Consider the following 18,146-nt stretch of genomic DNA (forward strand, 5'->3'; position numbering starts at 1 on the left):
GCGTTTCGGGCTAATAGCCCTTCATCAGTTGGCAATTTGAAAGTTGGCAATTTGAACAACTGATGAAGGGCTGTTAGCCCGAAACGCGTTTTGGTGAAGATTATACTGATTTAAATTCACACAGTGTTGATCTAGTTTGTTCCTGGGGGATTATCTTTACTAATCTATTCTACACGGACTGGTTCCTGCTCTCCCTCAGATGCATCACTGAGATCCAAACCGGACCACATTGTTACAGGGGAATCTTCCGCCCTCCTACTTTTTCGAGTGTGTGGGTTTCATCGTCTCTTTGACTTGGAATTTTTATTTATACAAGATGGTGGAAAGTATTGACATGTGAGACGACTTCATAGGAATTCACGTGACGGATAGTGTATGCATTATAAGATGTTTAAAGGGCTTGAGCGAGACACTACATTATATATTAATATAGCAGTCAAGCTAATGCCCTCGTCAACCTTTGAACCACATTTAATCCAAATTCAATGATCCATTTATTACAGTAAAAGATGCTGTAAACCTCTCAGATCTTCTTGCCACAATCTGCAAATATGCATGGCTCAGCTGTTATATAGACTACATTCAATTGCTACAAATCATATGCCCGCTATCTTGCAAAGACTAATTATCAATTTTTCCCCTCATATGCATCCTGTAGTCTCTAAATGTGACATGCAACAAAATACAGTAATTCATAGTTACAGCCATAGTAGTACCATAATTGTATTATAAGAGGGAGTTTTAAGGTATATTTTTTCATTACTTTATAGTTATTAGTTATGTTTCAAATTTCTGTGGGTTGTTGGTTAAAGTATGAACACAAAGAATTAGACAATGTTGAAAGAATTGAGAAAACATATTTTTGACATGTACAATATGAATATGTATAATTTTAACAATGATAAACAAGATTTAACTTTATTTTCATTCTGCACAGATATTAGATGGGGCAAGTATACTAAGTTATATAGATATTTACTCTCGGAGTCTCATCTTTTGTTTTTGTAAAAATGGGTTCTACATGTATATCAATAAAAACTGGTCAAAATATCAACTATTTGTTGTTAAATCTTAAATGGATGACCACAAAAAAAAAGTGTTGACATCCATAAGCGAATCCATAATAAAACAAAATTGTAGATTAAGCCAGTATTTGAAACAATTCAACCAACCATTCAGTCTAACCATTTGTTGAACATTATTTTACTAAGCACAACCATTTGAAGCCATCTTCATATTTGTATGGAATATGCCAACTATCAGTGGTATGGAACGGTTCTATTTCATGCCCACTTGGTTCCTAATAAAATCAAATAAAATATTTACAAAATATCATAAAGAACTTTAGCTGAAAGCCAATGTATGTCAGAATTAATTATTAGCATTTATTATACATCCACATTAACACTAAGTGGACCACAGTCAAACCCACTTGTCTGAATGTTGCTTTCCATTCAATGCTTGCAGAAAATATTCACATAAAACAGTCAGGCATGTGACTTAGTTAGTCTTATTTAACTCAACAAACACCACAAATGTGGCAAAAGTTGCGAACATTATTAATGAAAGCAATGGGGGTTTAACGTCCTGACTGTTCTGTACCATCCGAGCGAATGAAAAACAAGCCAACAGTGAGGCTGATGTCCCCTCGCCGCAATCCCAAAATAAATAGATGACACATACTAATTATTTGCACATTTATCTTTTTCAAATGTATCAAGTAATCAAATTGATTATCTATGCTTAGTCTAAGCATAAAATGTTCACAATCAAACTCAAGTCAAGGTTTTGAAGTACCTGGTAGTGAAACTATACAATAATTTTCGTCGCTCTCCATCAGTTAGAGACAAAGATATCTTGTCCCAAAACATCAACCAATGAAATTGCTTAGCTCTGCTTAGCTTTAGCGGAAATTTTAATTATTGAACTTAGTCAAGACTTTCACCTAATGAAGAACAATTAAAAGCAGAATTGTTATGTTCCAAAGTCTTGACCAATCAAATTGCTTATCGCTACTTAGCCTACGCAGAAAATTCTCATCATCAAACTTTGTCAAGGTATTGATATAATGAATCTATACACCACATTTCATCACTCTGACTTAAGAGTCAAAATTATTGTGTCCCCAAGCATCAACCAATTAAATTGCTTATCTCTGCTTACCCTAAGCAAAAAATGCTCATCTTCGAACTTCATCAAGGCATTTATCTAATAAATGCCTACACCAAGTTTGAACATTCTACTTCCATTGGGAGAGTTATTGTGTTCCAACATCTTGACTAATCAAATTGCTTATCGCTATGCTTAGCCAGGTATTGACGTAATGAAACTACACACCAAGTTTCGTCACTCTCACTTAGTTAGAGCCAAAGTGATCATGCCCCAAAGCATCAACAAATCAAATTGATTATCTCTGTTTACTCTCAGCAGAAAATGCTCATCTTCGAACTCCATCAAGGCATTTACCTAATAAACACCTACACCACATTTGAACATTCTAGCTCAATTAGAAGGAGAGTTACTGTGTCCCAAAAAAGACAGACAGACCATTTTAAAAGAGCATACGCCATGCTGTGTGCTGTGGTGAAACTCTTGCCCAGACAGTGGTGTTTCCACCTCATCTTCCTCGAATTCCAGCTGACGGGGGTCGTTTTACGTGCACATGAACATGAACAAAGGATCTTGTTTTTTTATCCCAACCTAAGGACTAGATACTGTTCCTTGCCAGACCCTCTATACTGCACCCCTGTCAATGGGAAACCATAGCCAACACCGTGATTGAAACGCCTAGATCTCGGACACTGCAGCTCCTACTCTTGAAAATCATTATTAGATTCTCTCAACTAAATTCTTTAGCAGACCATTCAGTCAGAATGTAGTCTAGTGTAGTGCATTTAAGATTGTAAGATGAGTCATTAAGTCAAGCGTTGTTGTTTCATACCCAAGCTTGTTCATGACAAGGAGTAGATTGGCCTGCCTTAACCTTCATTTTCTTCCTATTGCTAAAAACCCCCATGTGTGCAAGCACAAACTAGGTCATTTCGGGACTAATGTATGGTTCAATTTTATTTAGCAGTCGAAGGAAACCGGAGGACCTGGAGAAAACCTGTGAGTTTGGACAGCGACGATACTCCTTGTCATGTACAACCGGGGGAATCGAAAACATGCAAGATGACTCAATGACAGACCTTATGATACATATGTGTTAACCATTCGGACCCCCCCCCCCCCTATTGAAATAAAGATGTATTAAAGGTTAGTCCCAAAAAGACCAAGTTAATTTTGAGTGGACGCTAAAGCCCTATTTCCATCTCTTTTATCATCTGTTATTGTCAGGTCTCAATAAACTTGCAGCTGTTGTTCTCGTGTCAATGTGGCACACATGCGCGGGGGCATAAAAAATTAAAATTTAAGGCGTGAAGTTTGTCAAAATGACTGAATAAAGTGAGAAACAACCAACCCTCGAAATAAGGCACCTGTGACAGATTTTTTCAAAAAGAAAATCAGGCACAGCCCCTCTGGTATCGATCAGACTATGCCAGTTGTTGAATAAATTATCATTTGTTTGTTGTACTCTAACAAAAAATATAATCAGTGAAACTGTCTTACCCAAATTAAAATTTCTCCTGATTTTGTATATATAAATTTGGGTATTTTTCGACATTGCAACCATTTGTTAAACAGCTGTTGATATTCTACTCCTATTCTTGTACTATGGTTATGAAGAAAATCCCTTGTAACAATCATAGTATTTTCTCCACTGTGACAGGCAGCATAGAGAATAAAAGGGTCATCTTCTGATCTAAAATGAGTAATATTCTACATGTAGATATAAATTGCAGCCAAGACATCTGTGTGGTTCAGACTGGACCTCATTCTGTACTGGTTATCTATAAGGCATCTGCCAGCAGATGATTCAGATGATTTCTTAACTGCATACATGTGTTTTTTATGATTGCTGCTGGAATCGTACATGGAATAATTATGCAGATAACAGGATCATGATAGTAAATTTCTGCATATTCTTAAACACTCAAAGGGACAGATGGCCAATAAAAGTTTGTTACTCAAAATATAGTCTTAAAGTTACAATTTCATATTTTCTAATAAAGTCAAAACATAATTATTTCTATGTCTTTTGCTCAATAGGTTGTCAACTCACTATTATACGATCATAGGTTATCTTTCTCACACTTAAACATCTTCACACCGGAAATAATAACACAATTACCTCCCAATTACCTCCCTTGTTTTCCTATTTCCCACCATGGAATAACTATCTTCAAACGTTTGAATTTGAAGATGAAAATGTTATTTTTGCCAATTTCTCAACTGGCAATAGTGAATTACAGAATTAATAGGATTATTCTTTAACAAGGTAGGACTCTTTATAGACATCATCTATTTTAGGGCTTTATTTTAATGAAATTGTAACTTTAAATAAAGGCTCAAAAGCAGTGTCAAAAGTATTGCTGGTAATCACATTGTAATGACGATGAAAATAAAGTATATTTTGTTTGATAATCTGAGTTTAAAAAACCAGGCAGGTCAACTAATACACATAAGACAAAATAATCTACATTAATGCTTTGTTTAACAAAACTCTACATGGTTCTATAGATTTTTTTTTCATGGTTTACTTACTGCGGAATTATGATGGTGACATTAATTTAAATATTCTTATGTCAAGAGATACGTGCTTTTACTTACATATCATCTACATAGAATATACTTACATATTATCTACATAGAATAACATTGCCTCTTCCTGAATTCGCCTCATTGATTCTTTTTTCCAGGTTTTCATGTGTTGTTTCCCAATAACAAGCACCTTTTTACCTTTACTTGTAAAATATTCAACAGCAAGTCTTAACTATAAAATAACAAGCCAAAAGTGAGACTGATGTCCCCCGCCGAAATCCCAAAATAAAAAGATGACACATATTAATTAATCGCACATTTATTTTTTTCAAAAGTATCGAGCAATCAAACTATACACTAAGTTTCATCACTCTCTTATCAGATAGAATCAAGATTATCTTGTCCCAAAGCATCAATCAATGAAATTGATTAGCTCTGCTTAGCTTCAGCTTGAAATGTTAATCATTGAACTCAGTCAAGACATTCAACTAATGAACATCTACATTAAGTTTAAACATTCTACCTCAATTAAAAGCAGAGTTGTTATGTTCCAAAGTCTTGACCAATCAAATTGCTTATCGTTCCTTAGCCTAAGCAGAAAGTTCAAACCATCGAACTTAGTCAAGGTAATGATATAATGAATCTATATTTAGAGTTTCATAGCTCTCTGATATACCTTAAATAGTAATCAGTCTACTGAATTGTGTGAACTTAATTAGTATGGGTGAACATTGTTTAGTCTTATTATTTGTAACATTGTATCTATGTACAAGATAGTCAGTTTGATATTAAACTTCATTAGAAAAAGACTTATACTCTCACTTCATTATAACCAAGCAGAAAATGCCCATCTTCGAACTCCATCAAGGCAATGACCTAATGAACGCCTAAACCAAGTTTGAATATTGTAGCTCAATTAGAAGAGAGTTATTGTGTTCCACAGTCTCAGCCAATCAAATTGCTTGTCGCTCTGCTTACCCTGAGCAGAAAACGCTCAGTATCGAACTTACATGTAGTCGAGGTATTGATGTAATGAAACTATACACCAAGTTTCATCTCTCTCACTTAATTAGAACTAAAGTTATCGTGTCCCAAAGCATCAACCAATCAAATTGCTTATCTCTGCTTACCCTAAGCAAAAAATGCTCATCTTCGAACTCCATCAAGGCATTGACCTAATCAATACCTGCACCAAGTTTGAACATTCTAGCCCAATTAGAAAGAGGGTTATTGTGTCCCAAAAAGTGTGAGGGACAGACGGATGGACGGACAGACAGACAGACAGAAGAACAAACCCATTTCTTCGAAAGGGACAATAAACAAATAAAAAGTATTATTTCTTTAAAGATGTATTATGTAAGAGTAAAATCTGCCTATTACACATCTTTTTTCTGACTTCAAAAATGGTATATAAATTATAATTTAAACATTAAATTAGCATGACATAATCAATACTCTGTTAACAGATGGCTTGGATATTGAACAGATTAGAATACTTGTGCCATTTAATAATTCAAGGTTAAAAAGGAGTATCAAGATTTTGTTTATTATGGTAACAATGACAATCAAGAATGCTATTCTTAAACTACAACCATTCATATTTTCACTCAGAATAAAGTACTTTGATGGAAATTTTCAATATATTCATTTTTCATTATCTATTTTTGAACTATTATAGCAAGAATGGCCAGCTCTTTAGCTAAATAAAGGACATTGTAGTAATGTAAAGAGGACTGATATACAAACATATTTAAATGTAGGTGTATAACATAAGATAATAATACATACCTTAACTCCAGGATTTAAAGGAGTTTTACAAAGTCCAATATTCAACCCATCAATAACCACATCAAAAGGGCCTTGTGTATTCAAAAATTCTATAAATCTTTTAATCTCCACTGGACTAGTGTTATGGAAAACATTTGATGCAACAATAAGTTTTTCCATGATATCCTTCTTCAAGTTTTCAAAGTCTGACGAATTGAACTTGGCAATCGGTAGATGAACACCACAGCAAGGACAAACACCACTAAGTAATGATATTAAAGCATATTACATTGCAAAAAGTTTCAGTTTTATACAAATGAAATTATGTCTTTTAAAATGTTGGATAAAATTAGTAGATCACTATGTGAATCCAATAAAAAAGATACAATTCATAAAATGAAGTTATTCTAACAGGCCCGGCGGAGTGGGGGGCTAGGGGGGGGGGGCTTTAGCCCCCCCAATAATTTGGCCGCAAATACTCTTTTCTCCTTGCCTATAAGGACCTAGGATGGAAGCCCCCCCCCAATCAAGAATTGCTTCCGCCGGCCCTGTCTAATCAAGCACATAGTGTTACCAGACAATAAATATCTGTTTGAAACACCATAATATCATGTCTCCATATAATATAGACTAGTATTAGCCATACATGATTTGCAGAATTTGTATTTATTTAGCCAATTAGATAGCTTCAACCAACTTTCTGGGTTTTACTAATTCATTAAGTATTTGGAATTTTTCCCTTCTATTTTGACATATTTTTTTTTTACCTCATTAATTCATCTAGTTGCCGATGCATAATTTTAAGACCGACTGCAGTGAATGGTGCACTTCTTTTTGAGATCAACTTATTTTTATTCCTGGGGAGGGGTGGGGGTTGAACCACCCCCTACATTTACGCCCCTGGATGATAGGAGAATTAAATGGGCACAAATCCGATGCCCGATACTGATATTATTTCTTACAACTAGACACACAATTAAAACTAGTTTGTTAAAAAAAAAAAATTTGAAAACTCTATCTATAGTGGGTTAAAAAGGTTTCTTAATAGGGTTACGTGTGATGACTAGCTCAAAGATTCTGGCTTGCAGAGCCTTTACAACAAGGTGTAAAGGTGCCGACAATATAAAACAAAATGTTTGCAAATAAATTTGACTACATGTAAATTACTCACTTATTTTTAATATTGGTATCGAGACATTGCCATTCTTCACCCTGTAAACTGAAATATAAATCATAGGTTGGCAGCTGATAAATAATAAATTTGGCATCAATTTAACCCTTATGTTGAATTGCACTAAATGGACCAGAACTTCAAAACTTTACACCCCACCCAGGGGCGCATAAGAGGGGGGCAAATGGGTCGATTTTTTGGCTGAGGGGCCGTCTTTATTAGGGTAAAATGGGCCAGTTTGCCGGAGTATCTTACATATTCAATCAATCCAAAACTTTGTATTGTCAAGTATTGGGTGAAATTACTCCATGGAGAAACACCTGTGCACCTGTAGCTACATTGCCCAGTACATGTAAGTAGAAAGTGAACATCTAACATTTCATGTAAATAATGATGATCACTGTCTGTCTATTTTGGAAATACAAATTTTGAGATTATGCGGGTGAATTTTCCTTTGTTGTTGTGTCGAATTTCGCTTCAAAAGTGTGGGGGGGGGGGTATATTGATATGGTGAGCCGATTTGATTTTCTAATGCCAAGTGGGCCGATTTTTTGATGGCGCACCCCCCTTGCAAAATATGTTTGTGCACCCCTGGATGTACCACTGTAGACAGGTAGAATATTCTAAACTCCTTGTTAATGTTATTCTTCAAAATATATATATATACCTGCCAAGTTCAAAGGAAAATGTAATCACATGATTAAACCTTTTGTTTTTAAGCCAAATATATACAATTCATTATAATTCAATATGAAATAAGAAATCTAGAAGAATATATACAGATTACCCACCCTAGAAAATAATTCTTGATTTTGAATGCAGTGTTCTCATCAGGATACCATCGTTTCTCTTTTAGTAAATCTAAAAGTGTTTTTATATTAAGTGTTCCGATTTTCTTTTCAGCCATCTCCACCATTTCTACAAAAACTATTTGACTTGGTTCATTACCCTCAGCAGCTAATTCATGCAATATCTTCATAGCCAATGATATGTCACCTTCATAAAGAGCTTTAATGATAATGGGGGAACGTATACCTGCATTTTTGGTGCTACTTTGGAATTTCTCCATTTCTAAAAACTCCAAAGATTTTCTCCAGTTATCAGTGCCACAGAATCCCTGAATTAAATATTTAATGGAGGACATATCAAAGACATCAGTTATCTTCAGTACTTTTTCAAATGTTTTATACACTAAATTTTGATATTGGTGACCGGACCTTCCTGCTAGAGCAATAAATAACGTCAAAGTTTTCAAACTAATCTTTTGTGAATTGTGTTTTTCTAGATATTCCATGAGCTTTATGCCATGATTAATATTATTTGTATGATAAAAATGATCCATGCAATAGGTTTGCCAAAATCTTGCTACAGTGCCATATTCCTTGCAGATTTTTTCGATTTCGTTAAAGTTGATATGTTTTTCATCCAGAAATTGTTCAGTTAATTTAAGTTCTTCACGAAATATCTCGTATGGATTTAACTTTTGTTGTCTTTGCTTTGGCTGGTTACAGTAAGAGGATTTATATATTGTAAGTTTGGATCTAAACATGTGATTTATTCTACAGAAAGTCATCAAGGCACTATTTGACTTTGGTCTTATGCAATATTGCTTTCCAAGTTCTCCAGAAATAACATTTTGAATTGATCTCTTGAGTGGGTGGGCAAAAGCCAAATTTCTGCGGAAACAGATGTTCATTTTCTCACAACCTGTAAATATCAAAATAAGAGAATATTTAGGAAAGAATTCAATCCATCTGTAATAGTAAGTGCAGGGGGACTGCACCATACAAAATTTACCCCAAAACAAATACACAGACAGGACATCATACTCAGGAAAACACAAACATAAAGACAATTCAAAAAAGTGAATGGATCCGGGGGCTAGCCGTAAGTGTCAATTTGACATGGAGCAATGGACAGGCGTGTCAGTTTTACTTAAATTGGGGTATGGTAAGTGTCTTATGGAATATGATGATTACCAATGGTAACATGCATTTTTAGCTTTCTAACCATTTCCACACTTAATTACATGTATGACCTATTGTTTCCATTGGTTTTGTATTTGTTTGAAGACCACTCAAATCAGTTGATACAATCTCTTGTGTTTTTAATTCTATTAAACCTTTAAGTGTTATATTATCACTCAGTTGACATTTATTAAGTTTTGGGAAATTCATTTCAATTCAAGTATCTGAGTGTTTGCCAAGAAGGTTCCTTAGGATTTTTCATCATGGTTTTTCCTGTTTACATGTTGGTGTGCACATAAAGAACCATTAAAATTGGAATTCAAAATTAAAATATAGTACACTACAAAGCGAGTGCCCATCTTCATTAGCCTGGTTGGTGCAGAAAATTAAAATTCCATTACATTTCAATCCAGGCAGCATTAGCAGAGAAATTGATGGCTGAAATCTTGAAGCAGCTGTCTCAGTATGCAAAGTACACTGCTTTTTCCCAAAGAAAATCAATGTAAGAAATGGACCCAGAGGAAGATAACTAATCTAAAACACCACTTTGCCATTATTAAGTGTAGCAATGGTGCCTCAGCTGTTAATGCTCATAACCACTGCTTCAGGACAATAAAGTTGCTTGCTACCTGGATAGATAACAGTTTTTTTCTTCATTTTAGATACCGTTAGTTCTTTTGGAGCAATCATAAATGTTGTATAAAAGGCAAATGGTAGACAAGACAAAGCATTACTGCAGAGAAAGTGAGAGAAATAGGGTTTTAAGTCCACTTAACACAAACTTGGTAATTTCGGGACAAACATATATGGTTAAATTTTATTTCAATACTTTGTTTGCACGTAGGGGTCTTTAGCAGTGGGAGGAAACCGGAGGACCTGTAGAAAACCAAAGAGGTTGGACGGGTTACCCCACTCCTTGTCACGTACAACTGGGGAATCGAAACCATGTGCTAACCATTTGACCACCCAACCCCCCAGCATTACTACAAGCATCCAGATTGTCTGATCCTGTAGACTCGAGAATAAACTGAAAACGGGCTGTTAGTTTTGCTGTATAGATTATATCCTGTTTCTAGCTTATGCACAAATTAAGCGTGTTGCAATCTTACCAATTCACCAAAAGCAACATAAATTAAATCATAAAATGGGCCCCAAAGCTATGTAGATCATAACTTTTTTAGGACCCTCCATCCTGTCCTCAACTGATTTAAATAAACTGAGGCCAAACACTTACATTTAAAGAAATCTGAACCCAGGAACTTGCCTTCCGATTTTTCTCAAAATCTTAAAAATCAAAGCCATTTAAAAGATCTTGTGGAACTTTCCTTTAATGGTAGAGGATGAATGACCTTGATCCCATTAATCACAATCTGTGTATTACTTGATGTATGTGCCCTAACAAGAGATGACCTTCAGCAAAATAAACTGAACTTAATATTGGTATAACTTTAGTTAAGATTGCAGATTGGTTTAGATTGCAGATTGGTTTATATTGGATTACATAAGCAACAGGATTCAAGGTTTTCCGTCACTTGTCTTGATAAATGTGAATTATATAATTAATGAGACCGAAAACAATAATTGTTGGTTTATAGTATGTTACTGCACATTTAACCTTCCTGTCCATCAGGTTTTTAATTCTAATGTGTCATTTGTGTATGCCCTTTTAATAAGTCTGTAAATGTTTTGTTATTTCCCCAATCTTTAAAAATATATCACAAAGGATTCCAATATACCTTAATTTATCTCACAAAAGTTTAATCGTCGACAAGGAAATTATGTCTAGTCCTTCCAAAGAGTCCTGACAGAAGTAGTAGCCTTTACAGTATGTAATGCAACTTCCATCAGATAAGTCACGGACAGGATAGAGGCGCACCTTTGGAAATGACACAGGGTTGTCAGGGGCAGTAACACAGTCGCCCATGCTAGCCCTAAAATCAGTTTTATATAATAGGGCCTACAACTATCGGTCAATACAAATTCCATACACTTCTTCCAAATAAACAATTTCACCAAGTAATAAAATATTCCATAAAAAAATATATCCTTTATTGTAAGACAATTTGAAAGTGATGGACGAAACATTCTGAATATTTTGGGGTATCTTTCAATTGACAATCTCATTTAGATTTTGAACCAGCAGTTGCCAGGCAAGATATGCCCACATTTTACAAGAGATGGATAGAGAGCAAGCTAAAAACAAAAGAGATTTTTCGTACAATCAGGTGCCATAATTCAGACAGTTATGATCTGAAATGTGCAAATATCAAAAGGCACGGAGATCTTTGGGATATAAAGATATATTTTAAGTTTCATCAAAATCGGATAAAAATTGTGATCTCTAGAGGGTTCACAACCTTCATATTACATTCTTTTTTACACAATTTGTGTACAAAGGGCAGCAATTTATTCGGGCAGTATCATTTTGATTTTCCCGAAATTTGAATTCAACCTTCATTATGGAGGAATGGTGATATATTTAAACGGTTTTTAAAATCGGATAAAAAAAATTGTGACATTTAGAGAATTCATAAGGCAAAAAACATGATTTTTTGTACAGTCTGGCAGTTTTGGTCCGATTTTAACGAAATCTTCATTGATGTGTAACAGTGATATATTTAAACGGCTTTTAAAATTGAATACAAATTGCGATGTCTAGCAGGTACAAAAGCTAAAAATGAGATTTTTCGAACAATCAGGGGCCATAATCTAGGAAGTTATGTTCGGAAATGCGCAATTATCAAAAGGAACCAAGATCTTTGTGATATAAACATAAATTTAAAGTTTCATCAAAATTGGATAAAAATTGTGGCCTTTAGAGGGTTCACAACCTTGATATGTTTACACTATTTGCGTACGAGGGGAGGCCATTTTGTCCAGAAGTTTTGGACTGATTTTCACGAAATTCAAACTCGACCGACATTACGGTGTAATGGTGATATATTCAAACGTTTTCTTTTAAATTGGATATTAATTGTGACCTCTACAGGGACCATAAGCTAAAGATGTGGTTTTTCGTACAATCAGGGGCCATAATCATGGAAGTTACGATCCGATATGCGCGAATATTGAAAGGAACAAAGATCTTTGGGATATAAACATGCATGTCAAGTTTCATCAATATCGGGTGAAAATTCTGACTTCTACAGAGTGTCCACTAGCTAAAAACGTGATTTTTCGTACAATCAGGGGCCATAATCCATTAAGTTATGGTCCGATACATGTCAATATCGAAAGGAACCAAGATCTTTGGGAGATAAAAAATTATGACCTGTAGAGTGTCCACAAACAAACTGTTGACGGACAGACAGGCATAATACGTCCACATGAAAATGTGGGCGTATCAAAACTCCAAGAACTTTGTCATTGATTGTATTCAAAAGCCTTAAAATTCAAAATATGACTGGAAAGATGGCCCAGTAAAAAGTTACAGAATATTATGATTTGAAAATTTTTGAATTCATCAAGAACTGACATAAATTTTCCCATAAATTGTAAATTCAGTGATTTGAGATGGAAAAATTATAAATTTTTACAGCGTTAGTCTTGATGACCTGATGAACAATCCCTACAAATTGTAATAAAATCTGTCAAGAACTATGACATGACCTTCTGAGTGTTTATAAGAAATTGTGGCAGGACAAGAAGTTAAAAAAAATGTGGCTATAAACAAATAAATACTTTTGTCAGGGGCAATAGAAGTATTGAAGCCCTACTTGGAATTTGAATTTTATTACGGATTACACTAAAAACAATTACAGATTTCTGGTAAAAAAAAGACTCACAATGCACAGAAAAACTGGCTCATGATACATCTCAACAGAATTTCCAGTATAAACAGTATCTTAGTTGATTTGTGCCCAGAAAATTATACACCTGTATAGATGATTGTAATGGGTATCACATCCTGATAATAGTCACAATATCCAGCACTATAAAGGATAGCATAATTGTTTAAAGGTAACAGAAGAATGTTCCAGTCATCTTCTTGGCAAAATAATCAATCCCCATGGTGGTATCTTAAAGGAGCTAAATCGCTAACATTTGGGACCTAGAAATTGACAAAAGTGGGTCGCAACCCATATAATACTGTAATATGAATGTATATAAACTGATTTACATTCAATGGTTTCCGTTTTCACTCCAATTTCAAATCAGTTATGTTCGGCGAAATAAGCCAGCAGTCTCAAGCAAGTCCAAATTTCTAGCGTCTGGTTATTCCAGTCTACATACGCCGTTTGATTTGGTGCAATGTGTCTAGCCTCGTCCCTCGAGTCTCTTGATACAACTGGGGCTGAAGCGCATTATGGTACACGATTCGTGTACCAATGGTAAAATGTTTATTTTGTCTTAAATATTGGATATCAAAAGCCCATCTTTTTCCGGTAAGATCACAACATGAATGTTGATTTAATTTGACAAATAAATAGTGTTTTCAATGTTGAAGATTTTGGATGATATTGAGTTAGAGACTTAGCTACTTTAACTAGAAGCAGACATGAAATGAAGTAAACATCCTACTTTTCTGCAAGGACAGGGCTAATGAAGCCATATAGTGTGCTGTGGGAAATTTTTAACAGACAGGGAGGCTACGTCAATTCAAAATGTCATGGATTCTATACGTGCATACCAACGTGTACATGTGACCTTGGTTTTTAGTCCCATCCAAATGACCAGAGACTGTACTTGCCAAGCCCTCTGTCTTACACCACTCACGAGGGGAAACCACTCTGGAAAATCCTTGGGAACTTTCTCAATCAACACCTGAGCAGTAGACGTACCAGTACTGTACAAAGACAAGTTTGACATTAGAGATTTTAACGGTTTTCTTGGACCAAAATTAAATGGTTAAAAATTGTGCTCAGGTGTCATTTATATAATGTCAAAAGAGTTTGATCAAACATTTTGTGAATTCAAAAACACTTGAGCCCCACACGTCTATGTAACTTTTAAAACTAACACCACATAAAAACATTCTCATATTTTTATCGGCTCATTATTCTGACATAAACATTATAAAGTTAGTTCTTTTACTTTAAAGTGAGATTACAAAAATAGACTTTATGGGCACTTCAGAATTCCAATTTTTGTAAACTGACTGGCAAAGAATGTAGCAAAATAAACATCCAGTCTCTCCACAACAAAACATTGATTTCTGATATTGGAACATAAATGTACATAGAATTACAATGAAGATGAATAAACATGGTATCTTTTAAGAGATGAGAACAATTTTTACATCACAAATGTTAAGTATCGTCTGAGTGTCTGTATTTATACACAATCTAAATGTATTTTTAGCACTTATTTCAAAAGTTTGCTCATCATGGATTTTACTATAATCAAAAGATTTATTCTGGAGGTCCTTGTTCTTTCCATTTTTTAGCCAAGGCCAAAAGTTTAAGATTTGGTTTGGAAGATTCTTCATCAGGGAAGATATAATCATAATATTCTTCCCACCCAGCTTCGGTGCCATCTTCTGTCTGAATCTTTCTCCTCTTTTTCACCTTCTGTGGCATTAGTTTATTTACAGCCTCTATAGCATCCTCATCTTCTGTAGTCTTCTCAAACTCTTGCCACGATTCTAACAACATCAATCTTTGTTCTTTGTCATCAGACTTCTTTAAGGCTTTGTTGGCTTGTTTGTAAACATCGCGAGCATTTTCCACAGCATGCTCATCATCGATTCCTTTTTCGAACTGTGCAAAACTTAACCATACTTTAACATGATGCGTTCTTTCTAACAAACGTCTGTAAAGATCACGTGTTCTATCAAATTCTTCCTGATCAATTTCAAAATCAACATAGGCTTTCCACAAAACTTCAGGCATGTCTAACTTAGTCTGATTTATAGCAAGTTCATATATCGCCCTTGTTCTGTCAGCATCACCCAATATTGTTTCAAGTTCTGCATATTTCACCCATGTTGAACAATTCTCTGGCATGTATTCCAGATATTTTTCATAGAGTATTCTACACCGATCAAATTCTCTTAACTGTAGTTCAAGTTCTATATATCCCCTAAAGAGTTTATTTTTAGGGCATTTACCGATTCCTGTACCCATAATTTTACGAGCATTGTTCAAATTCTTCTGACGAATTTCAAAATGCGCAAACAGAAGCCAAATCTTTGCAAAAGTGAAAACCTTGTGAGGAATGATATCTAGACATGCTTTATACACTTCTCTTGTTTTTTCTATATCTTCAGCTTCCAATTCTTCAAAAAGTGCATAGTTTATCCACAAATAAATATACCGTCTCCAATGTCTTTTGACTTGGGATGGGGGAATATTCGCAATAGCACGTTCATAAGTTTCTTCTATTTGAGATGAATTTCCATCAGTTTCAAGAAGACGCAAATAGTCAAACCAAGCATCGTAGTTACTGGGGTTAGCTTTTATTTCTTCTTCATACTGATATCTTCTTTTAGAAACTATAACATCCTCAATAGCAGCTCTACTACCAAATTTCTTCTCATGGATTGTGTATTGTTTGTATATCTCTTCACACATTTCCTTCGGCAAGTGATCAAGTGCATATTTGTAAATGACTCTGGCTCTATCGTGCTCTCTCTGGGCTTCTTCAAACTTAGCAAAAGCTATAAGTAATTTCTCATCAATATTATCTTCTCCGAAAAACTCAACACCTCTTTCATAAATAGTTCTAGCACTGATAATATAATTATTCTTTTCTTCAAACCTGGCATACTTTATCCAGTTCTTTACTTCCGGATGCACAATAACAAATCTTTCATAGATAGAACGGGCCCTGTCAAGTTCCTTGTATCTTAGTTCCATATTAATGTAGGCATGCCACGCTTGTTCTTCTGGTTCCCACTCCATCCAACGCTCAAACACTTGCCTTGCCCCCGCAATGTTTTCTAACATCTCCTCCATGTATGTATACTTATACCAAAATTGATTTGCTCGTGGAAGAATTGTCACAGCACGATCCCAGATATTTCGTGCATGGTTTATTTGTCTTGCCCTCATCTCCATCTCAGCATACTTCAGCCATACTGTGATATTTCGATGGTCAACATCAAGGGCTCTCTCCCAAATTGAGCGAGCCCTTTGATATTCCTTCTGGCTTTCTTCCCATTGGGCATACTTGATCCAATTTGTCATCCAGCTTCGGTTCTTACGTATGTTATCTTCAAACATCTTCCTTTTTCTCATTCGATAGGCATCAAGCTCTGCTGGGTCAGATATTTTCTGCTTTGGTGGCGGGGGAACCAATTCCAATTCTCTTTCTTTAGCCTCACGTAAAAGCTGTTCTGCCGTGATCTGAACAGGTGCAGGCATTTTATTTTTAACTTTGGCCACTTTTGGCATTTTAACTTTTCCATCAGGAGTAGTCTCCATCTTAATTGTGTATTTTTACTTAGTAACAAAAAATTTTATTGTTCAGTTAGTTCTAATATTCAATCAGTAGCCTAATCGAATAACAACATTTCAACAATCAATGATAGAATGGAATGGTGTCTCGTTATTATTTTATATATATATATATTTATTTATTTGTTTTCTAGCTCACACAAGAGTCTTTTATAAATAGGTCCAGAGATGCTTGCAAAGTTGTGGTGATTTGATTGGCGTTAAGCTGTAACACAATTAATGTCAGTGTTAATGTTCCACGCTCAAAAGATTATATTATATTGACAGCATCTAATAGCAAAAATACACACGAATGAACAGATAACAAATAGTTGTAAAGGTTGTTTGTACCTTTAACTTTTAAGTGAAACGCAAATCGTACAGAAAAGCACCATGCCGGAAAAGAAAGAACATCATTGTGCGCATGTGTTTACTTTTAGTTGTTTCCAAAGTGTAAACACGGAATAAACCTATACGATTCCCTGACAACTCATCCCAAAGACAACTCATCCCAGACAACTCATCCCAATAAAAGACAACTCATCCCACTTTTAAAGACAACTCATCCCAAGTCAAAAGACAACTCATCCCAAGTCAAAAGACAATTCATCCCAACTTTTAAAACACCCGACTCATTCCAAGTTACAAATAAATACCACAAATAATCACTAATATATGAATTTATTACATCAACAATTTATTAAATTATACATTTATGTATGAATTTATTACATCGACAATTTATTAAATTATACATTTATGTATGAATTTATCACATCAACAATTTATTAAATAATACATTTATGTATGAATTTATTACATCAACAATTTATTAAATAATACATTTTATTATAACCTCAACAATATTATCAACTAATACATTTTATTAGGCCAGTCATTTAGTAATTTAGTCTGTCAGTTTGTCGTTCAGTCAGTCATTTATTACGTAAGTCTGTCCTTCAGTTCGGTCCATATATCCCCCCACATCTTTTTAGTAGCTGCTTGGTGCTTATTTCCTGACTGGTATATAAATTCCAAAGTTGAAATAACTTGCTTTGTGTAGTTCGTGATTGTTTTTTCTGGTGTCTTCTTAATTTTCCTTCTGAGACCATTTTCATTTGTGTCGGTAGCTGCGCTGCTTCTTTATACAACAACGATATCAGTAGATAAAACTGTAAATTCCCTTTTCTGGCCTTTTGGTTGATTCGATTATGCCATCCCTCG

At 34.8% G+C, this 18,146-nt stretch overlaps 2 protein-coding genes across 2 annotated transcripts; both read right to left on the reverse strand.

The window, feature by feature from the left end:
- Positions 1 to 837: 837 nt before the first annotated feature.
- Positions 838 to 17,337, reverse strand: LOC126821119 (mitochondrial ribonuclease P catalytic subunit). Its single transcript, XM_050549451.2, has 7 exons — positions 17,274 to 17,337; positions 8,371 to 9,286; positions 7,580 to 7,627; positions 6,430 to 6,670; positions 4,737 to 4,873; positions 3,610 to 3,802; positions 838 to 1,300 (listed from the first exon to the last, which is right to left on the reverse strand). The coding sequence occupies exons 2-7, from the start codon at positions 9,273 to 9,275 to the stop codon at positions 1,199 to 1,201; spliced, it is 1,626 nt and encodes a 541-aa protein (XP_050405408.2). The 5' UTR covers positions 9,276 to 9,286; positions 17,274 to 17,337; the 3' UTR covers positions 838 to 1,198.
- Positions 14,517 to 17,342, reverse strand: LOC126821114 (crooked neck-like protein 1). Its single transcript, XM_050549439.2, has one exon. The coding sequence runs from the start codon at positions 16,908 to 16,910 to the stop codon at positions 14,898 to 14,900; it is 2,013 nt and encodes a 670-aa protein (XP_050405396.1). The 5' UTR covers positions 16,911 to 17,342; the 3' UTR covers positions 14,517 to 14,897.
- Between the last annotated feature and the right edge of the window lie 804 nt (positions 17,343 to 18,146).

Source organism: Patella vulgata, chromosome 5, assembly GCF_932274485.2.
Source record: "Patella vulgata chromosome 5, xgPatVulg1.2, whole genome shotgun sequence".
NCBI classification, from domain to species: domain Eukaryota; kingdom Metazoa; phylum Mollusca; class Gastropoda; family Patellidae; genus Patella; species Patella vulgata.

What these genes read in the sequence shown, in the direction of transcription:
- LOC126821119 (XM_050549451.2), bottom strand. Translation starts at nt 9,275, where the DNA reads ATGAACATCTGTTTCCGCAGAAATTTGGCTTTTGCCCACCCACTCAAG. An exon ending in CTTTAAATCCTGGAGTTAAG is followed by an intron (nt 4,874 to 6,429) that starts GTATGTATTATT and finishes GTTATTTTATAG; the next exon opens with TTAAGACTTGCTGTTGAATA. An exon ending in TTATTCTATGTAGATAATAT is followed by an intron (nt 3,803 to 4,736) that starts GTAAGTATATTC and finishes TACTCATTTTAG; the next exon opens with ATCAGAAGATGACCCTTTTA.
- LOC126821114 (XM_050549439.2), bottom strand. Translation starts at nt 16,910, where the DNA reads ATGGAGACTACTCCTGATGGAAAAGTTAAAATGCCAAAAGTGGCCAAA.